Source organism: Mycetomoellerius zeteki, unplaced genomic scaffold, assembly GCF_001594055.1.
Source record: "Mycetomoellerius zeteki isolate Tzet28-1 unplaced genomic scaffold, Tzet1.0 scaffold95, whole genome shotgun sequence".
NCBI classification, from domain to species: Eukaryota; Metazoa; Arthropoda; class Insecta; order Hymenoptera; family Formicidae; genus Mycetomoellerius; species Mycetomoellerius zeteki.
The window spans coordinates 1050264-1058509 of NW_017257990.1; the positions used below are offsets into that span (position 1 = coordinate 1050264).

At 30.7% G+C, this 8246-nt stretch overlaps 2 protein-coding genes across 3 annotated transcripts; one reads left to right on the forward strand and one right to left on the reverse strand.

The window, feature by feature from the left end:
* Positions 1–558: 558 nt before the first annotated feature.
* On the forward strand, positions 559–5688 carry twf (twinfilin actin binding protein). 2 transcript variants are annotated; one of them, XM_018460598.1, is made up of 5 exons: positions 559–885; positions 1017–1094; positions 1329–1988; positions 2054–2172; positions 5433–5688. In XM_018460598.1, the coding sequence occupies exons 1-5, from the start codon at positions 861–863 to the stop codon at positions 5601–5603; spliced, it is 1053 nt and encodes a 350-aa protein (XP_018316100.1). In that variant the 5' UTR covers positions 559–860; the 3' UTR covers positions 5604–5688. The 2 variants fall into 2 exon arrangements, with proteins under 2 accessions (XP_018316100.1, XP_018316101.1); XM_018460599.1 differs by lacking the exon at positions 5433–5688 and adding an exon at positions 2652–2837.
* A 352-nt stretch (positions 5689–6040) lies between these two features.
* 140up (RPII140-upstream gene protein) lies at positions 6041–7163 on the reverse strand. Its single transcript, XM_018460544.1, has 4 exons — positions 6996–7163; positions 6653–6904; positions 6343–6591; positions 6041–6170 (listed from the first exon to the last, which is right to left on the reverse strand). The coding sequence occupies exons 1-4, from the start codon at positions 7145–7147 to the stop codon at positions 6041–6043; spliced, it is 783 nt and encodes a 260-aa protein (XP_018316046.1). The 5' UTR covers positions 7148–7163.
* Positions 7164–8246: the final 1083 nt, after the last annotated feature.

Genomic DNA, 8246 nt, shown 5'->3' on the forward strand with positions numbered 1-8246 from the left:
GATAGGTATCGTAAAAGTCCGATATAACGCGGTGTAGCGCGTGTCATGAAATGAAATTTTTTTTAATAAAGCATTTTATATACAAATGAGATGTAGACATAAATAAATCTTAGTAATATCATTATCAAGCGCGATTGGACACGTCGAGAGATTTCTCGATCGAGATTGGCCACGTTTCTCTTATCGAATCTTATTTAAACGTCAGATTCATACTTGATTTATAAAACTTGCAAGTTCATACATACACGCGAAACTTAAGCCGGTATCACAGTTGAACGTTTTTATCAATTTAATCTTTTTTTACGAATATACAATTCCAATATTTCTAATTGGCTAAAATTCTCTTATGCGGGGTCTACAATAGAAATCGTAGCAGTCGTAGGGTCTTAAGTCGTAGAAAATTTACCAATCACAGTCGAATATGAGAAGAATAATCAACTGTGATTGGTCAATTTTCTATGACTTAAGACCCTACAACCGCTACGACTTCTATTGTAGACCTCGCATTATTGTTTATCGTCGAGTGTTTCGTAGGGGTTCCTGATGCTAGAACTTCCACGCAGTCAGTCCACGGTGCTAGAACTCGATCCGAGAAATGTGTATCCAATCAACTTGCCGTTTTTCCGTAAAAACTGCACGTCGATTGGCTACACATTTCTGGGTCCGATAACTCGGACCGAGTTCTAGCACCGTAGAGACAGGTCTTTATTATACTTGACAATCGAGTGGTTCCTTTCTCGCGAAACTTTGGCACATAGAAAAAAAAAACTCTCGGAGTAGGCGACCGTGGGCGGCTGTTGACGTGCTTCGTGAATTCCGACCAACTCCGACAGGCAGCAACAAGAGTTCCTCGTGAAATAATGTCACACCAGACTGGAATTAAGGGTGATTATGTTTATTTGCTCGTAGCGTACTTAGTGCATCGCCACGGTGAAGATTAATTGTAGTGAATTGATAACAGAATCTTTTCGATCTTAATAGTCAATCTTTTATTAATAATGGTTGATTTGTTTTAGCCAATGACGCATTGAAGAAGTTGTTCGCGAAATGCCGTGACGGAAAGATACGAGTACTAAAAATTTCCATAGAGAATGGTAAGTTCTGGATTGTAGCAAAAATTTTTATTATCGAATCTTATAAGAACAATGTGTTTATTTTGCTGTAAGATCTGGGGATCAATTGTGTATCTTGAAGCGAAGTGAAAGTTATAAAGTAAGCAAATATTGACTTTGTAAATTTCATCTCGTTTCAGAGATAAGATACATAATCAATCCTCCACAGAACAAAACAGAGACGCTGCTTTAGTAATTATTCTTTCCGTTTTCCAGAGGAACTGACTCCAGCATCTAGTCTGAAGCCAATTAACAAATGGCAAGATGATTACGATAAGATGATCAAGCCACTAATCGTGGAAAATCAACCAGCTTATATCCTTTATAGATTGGACACAAAATCGCCAGATTCTGGCTATGATTGGTTATTTATATCTTGGTCTCCCGATACTGCACCAGTACGACAGAAAATGCTTTATGCTTCTACCAAGGCTACGCTCAAGCAGGAATTCGGTACAGCCTCAATAAAAGAAGAATTACATGGCACTGTTCCGGAAGATATTACATTAGACGGTTATCATAAACATAAAAGAAACGATACAGCGCCTGTACCACTGACAACGGCAGAGGAAGAATTAGCTGAATTGAAGAAGACTACCGCGACTACGGACTACAGTGTCGAAACGAGACATCAGACTTTGAGTGGCGTGGCCTTTCCAGTAACAGATGAAGCCAAGCAAGCCATCACAGAGTTGGGTAAAGGAATTCACGAATACATTCAATTAAAAATTGAATTGGAAGAAGAAAAGATACATTTAGTCACAGCGTGCGATGTTTCACTGGATAAATTACCTACTAAAGTCCCATCTGATGCTGCTAGATATCATCTTTATAATTTCAAGCATACTCACGAAGGAGACTATACAGAAAGCATAGGTAAGCGATAAATAATATTTCATGTACCTGTATAGTATCAGAGAATTTTTTCTTTCTCTTTTCAGTTTTCATATATAGCATGCCAGGATATAATTGCAGTATTAAAGAAAGGATGTTATATTCCTCATGTAAAGCCCCTCTGTTGGACCTAATCCAGTCTCTAGGAGTAACCATAATAAAAAAGGTTAGTACTTTTAATATTTTAATAATTCACTATAATTACTTCAATTTGGCTCTGATCCACTTTACGTAATTATTTTTCTTTATCAGTCTTGTTTTAAGTTTAAAGATCGTATATTTCAATCCAATAGGCATACTCTTTAAATAATAAAAGTACAACATTTGATTAATATCATGTATTTTATGACTATAACTATTTATTTTGAATACAAATCTAGCATTCATCTGTAATTTCTTTTTAAAATCTAGTATGCCTCAATGGAAATCTTTTTCTCTTTTGTATCATCCTATACTGTAATAATAATTGTAATTGCAATATTGTATCATATATAAGATTGTGTGCATTGCATTTCTAAGTGTAACACTATTATACTTAGAAAAGCAATTGTTATTTATTTATGATCTAAAAAATATATTCTTGACATACGTGTGTACATGTATATATATAACTGCCATCTCTGTATTATATAACTGCAATCCTAGTTGGAAGTTAATAGTGGAGAGGAATTGGCAGATAAGTTGGAAGATCCTCCAAGCATAAAAGACTCAGCTGCGATAACTCCTGCAACTCCATCGACACCTTGTGCTCCTACTCAATCCATACCAGAGAAAAAATCAAAACAGAAACGGTCTTGTGTCTTAAGCTAAAACTGGCCTAAAGCATTTATCTCTGCCATTATTATTGCTTTTTGCTAATTGAAGTGTTTATGATGTTTTGTGCATCAAATATCTTCCTTCATGAATTCCAGAATTGTGATAATATGATATTGACATAGAATATGTCGTTTAAAATAAAATAATGGGTTTCCAATGTTTCATGTTAGAGCAAATTACAATTATCTAATTATATATATATATATATATATAAATGTATGTTATGACAGTTAATTTACAAGTAGCATAAAATGTAATGCATCATGCAAAGGAAATCTGTGTTATTTATCAGCATTTAGAATTAATTTATCAAAGTGATACGTAAATCTAAGTAGCAAAACAGAGTAGACCAGATGGTGTATTTTTCTAAATTTTAAAAGCAAAATTATCATGTGGAAGGTTCTTTGCAAAACGTCATTATATCTATTGATAATAAGTGTGACATGCCTATGATACAGATAACCCCATATGGTTCATGTTGTTTCACATATACTATATTCATTAATTCATATTACGTATGAAATTATTCATTTATGTGAAGAATAGTGTCGAGAATTAGGTTGGATTAGATTATTTTGTTTGACATTGAAAGCTAAGCCTCACTTTTTAATTTTTATATTTAGTATGAGTATTGTGTCATGTGATAGAGCAATTGTGTGAAATGTGTATGTAATTTAGTTTTATACAGAACTTAACATATTCTATTCATAGAGTTCCTCTTCATTCTAATAACTTTATATATACATATATATATTTTACATGCAGCATTTCTATACCTAAAATATATATTTTCTTTAAAAAATATGTTTAAAAAATATATATATTGTACCAAGTACTGTGAATTAGTTCCTAGTCTTACAAAAGTGATATGTGTCTTAAGTATTTTTAGAGTAAAATTTGAAGGCTTAGCTTTTAAACTCAATCAAATGTTCATATGAGATTCGATAAACATAATATTTTTAATATTGATCTGTGGTAACTATATACACCATATGTGATGTGAGTAGAGAGTTAGGAAAAATTCCATTTGTGCTCTAAATAGGTAGAAGGAAAGAGAAAGAGCTAAAGCCATTCGCCTAACTTCTCTATATATTTTCAATATGATAATAACGTAGTAGACGTGTGATAAATATGCAAACGCCACATTAATGTGGATATATTTTTTTCGCACATTATTATTTCAGCTACAAGATAGTGATAATACTAGTTATTTTACATATAAAATTTTATATCATGTTCTACACTATTGTAAATGCTAAAAATATTAGATCTTACAAATATGTGTATGATGTAAGACTGATCTTGGTGAGTCCTATCAGCTGTTAAATATTACACATTTCCAACTATTAAACAAGATTAACGTAATTATTTGTTATGCTTATATTATTACTAAAAAGCTATGTTAATCAAGATATATTGAGAGCATTATTTAATATATTTATTACAATAATTTATTATTTAAATAATAAAATGTTTCCAGAGAGAAAATATTTTCAAATATTTAAATGGACATGCAATTTACAGCAGATAGGACTACAATTTGATAGTCCGCAACAAAATATATAAGAGGCATTCTATTTTTTGTGATCTGTATTTTCTTAACACTTGTAGCTTTTTATAAACTTTTTGAATGTTTTAGTCTAAAATACGCGTGCGGAAAAATGATTAATAAAACAGCTGGGTCTACTTGTGCTGTGAAAATTATTTGAGCCAAATTCTTGGATTTTTTCCTTCCATGCACAGTTAATATTTTTTATATTAGTACGGTTTTTATATGATTTATAGATTTTTTATAATCCTAATTATTATATCCCTTATTTTTAATGAATTATTTAACTTTCTAGTTCAGTTGAGTGAGTGAGTGAGAGAGAGAGAGAGAGAGAGAGAGAGAGAGAGAGAGATGTCTAAAGCAGAAGAGGAAAGAGTACAGTTTTTGGCTCATATTTGCATAAATATATTTAAATGAATTCTTGTACTGAAGACTAATTAAACATACGTATTCTATTTTTTTAAATCATGACCCACAATATTGCCTAATAATATACTTTAGTTAAGTGTCATATCAGGCCTATTCTGTAACTGTCCGATTTTATCTTAGCTCTGGACTTTTCAGTTATATCTATATAACTTATTAAAATCAAGGAAATTGTATATATATATCTTGCCAATATTGAATATACTGGAAATAATAAAGCATTATGCAACTTATTGGTGTTTCTTTTTATATTATATTCAGTATTATATACATTTATACTAGGTACATACATATATAATTAGTAAGGACCACTTAGGTATGTATATTGCTATTGCTAAGGATGACTTGGTGATACACCTCCATAAAATGGGTATGTAGTTATTTTTAAGATTCAAAGGCATGTTTTGTTACAACTTGCAGAATAGGCCTGCAATATGATCTACAGCCACATGTTTATATAGCTCATCTTTTTCCTGATTTTCTCCATTTTTATAGTAATAAATCTTTTATATATAACTACATTCCTACTCTTCTGTTGATATATACATATTATTAATATTTCCTAAATTTTTATTCTATTAGATATACATTACATAGATCATATTATAATTTTTCTTTACAATTTAATTGCACAGCTTGAAATAGCTACTGGACAGGAACTTACCGAAGAATTTTTTCAAGAGGAATTACATCCAAAAATCAGTTTACATCAGCCAAAATTCGCTAAACCCAAGGGTCCACCGAACAGAGGTGCTAAGCGTATAACCAAGGTTCAAGAATTAGCATCCTCTGGACAAGATAATTAAAAGACTTTATGAGATTATTAATGTTAAAAGCAGGATAGTGACTTTTAATATATTTTTGTGCACGCATCGTCATAAAATATGCATGATTCTTATTTCTCATTTACTTTACTTAAAAGAAAAGATATTAAAGATAAATTTATTTTGGCCTATTCTGTAAATATATATTTAAAGTACATAATTATTTATTTTAGTGTTTGATCTCTAAACCAATTATATATATGTATATATAATATATATACACATACATATACGTATATAAAGGATTTGTCAAACTTCACACTTATGTGATAAATTATGTGTAAAATTCATATGTACATTTGTTAGAAAATATTTTTTGACGGTTTCGCCGTCTTACAAAACTTTAAGGCAATGACAAATGGATAATAAAAATTTCAATCTCACAGCTGTTTTTCTATGTACAAGATTTATTTACATAATTATGGGTTTATTTTGTTTTGATTTTCATTATCATTTTTGTTCATATCCTTCAGTTTTCTATTTTCTTCGTATAATTTTTGTATTTCTGATAATTCACTATTCATACTTTTTTTTATTATTTCGCGCGTCCTACAATTGTTAAAAATATACAATATTAATGTATTAAAATAATTAGTATAATTTTATAACTTATACATTCAACGATATAACACAGTTATATTGAATGTACATGGTAAGATCTCTCTTGTAAGAAATATCAAATTTAATATTTAAATTATAAAATGGATAATATTTTACTTACATATTTCTCGAATTTATCCAATTTTTTTGTGCTTCTAATGCTTCATCTATAGTTATTCCTGATACCTTAAGAATAAGAAGTGATATACCACCACATATTCCACCTAATATACTACCAAGTCCAGTGCCAACAAGTGCTCCTCGAAGCCCCAGGTTCATTTTAAATAATAATCCTGTTACGGAACCACCCAACATATAATTCTCTAATGCTATCTTTCCACGATAAGCTGATGTACATGTTGTTATGGAACTATAAAAGAAAATATCATTTTAATTTTCCATAAATTTGAGGTTATAAAAAGTATACATACCTAAACAAAAAACAAAATGTCCCAAGTTTCATTCCATATCGTCCACCCTTCTTCAAAAAATTTACAACAACCAACTGTTGAAGATTTCGTTTTGCATCAAAATGACTTGTGAATCGTGATGCTTCGTTTTGCATGATGAAATTATTTACTGTAGCCTTAGTTGAGCTTGTACCAGCCATAACTAAGCCAATTGCAAAACCTGACAGTGTTATATTTATGATAGATTGTATTTCTTTTGTAAATCCATTTTCGCTGAAAAATAAAATTATAATTATAAACCATTGTAAATAAAAATTTTGTATGCAATTGAAGAAAAAAGATTTTATATTTAAGACATACATACTCCAAAGTAAACATTTTTTTTACTCTGTCCCAAGCTAATTCATCATCTAATGGTTTTATTATTGTATTCACAGGTTTATCATACTTATCATTGATATTGTGAAATGGAAATACGGACATTAACAGTGGACTTCTGATTAATGAGCGTATCATCTTAAGTTTTGAATAATTTATTACTAGTTATATGTATGTATATATATATATAGATATATGTGTGAATATTAATAAATCTGAAATCATTTCGAACAAAGTTGAAAGCTTGAGCATTTATATATAAATATTTCAAATTAAGCGGTATAATAATAACAAACACGATGGAACAAAAATTAAATATAATAGGACAAAATTCAAGAAATATTATTTTCGCATATAACCTTCTGTTTAACTGCAGTCAGAAAATTATAATTATATATAATGAAACTGTCACAAAAAGATTAAAAAATATGTATACATAAATGTTAATAAATATTTCATAGAAAATTAGATAAATATCACAATCTCAAAAATTTCGTATTTTAATAAGTTTTACACTATTTTACATTATTACACACTGACACGCAGTGTTGTTAAGACGAACTGCTTTTTGGTGCATGCGCATTCGATATTCGGTGGCATCATTAGATCAATTTATCCTGGCTGTGTTCCAAAATTCACTGCCAGTGCCAAAAATCTACAGTTTACGTTAGATGTGCTCAGGTTTGTTCGGCTATGTTCCAAAATTGAATGCCTGTACTGAAAATCTATAGTGCACGTAACGTAAACTGTTTTATTTAAAGTGTTGACAGTAAATTTGGAACACAGTCTTCGTGTCGCATGCTCCAACATGTTCCAATATGCTCCTAACATAGTTCTTACTCACTCCAACGTGCTTGATAGAGTGAATAGGAGCAATGGTAGGAGCATGTTGGAGCATATTGGAACTTGCGATGCGAACAAACCTCTCAGGCCGGAATCAGACTACGCATTGAAGATTGAGATCGAAGATTGAAGATTGAAATTTAACCAATGAGGGCAAAGGAATTTTAATTCCTATTGTTTTGATTGGTCAAATTTCAATCTTTCAATCTTCAATCTCAATCTTTAATGCTTAGTCTGATTCCGATCTCATACATGTAATGCGGGGTCTACAATAGAAGTCGTAGCGGTCGTAGGGTCTTAAGTCATAGAAAATTGACCAATCACAGTTGATTATTCTTCTCATATTCGACTGTGATTGGTCAATTTTCTACGACTTAAGACCCTACGACTGCTA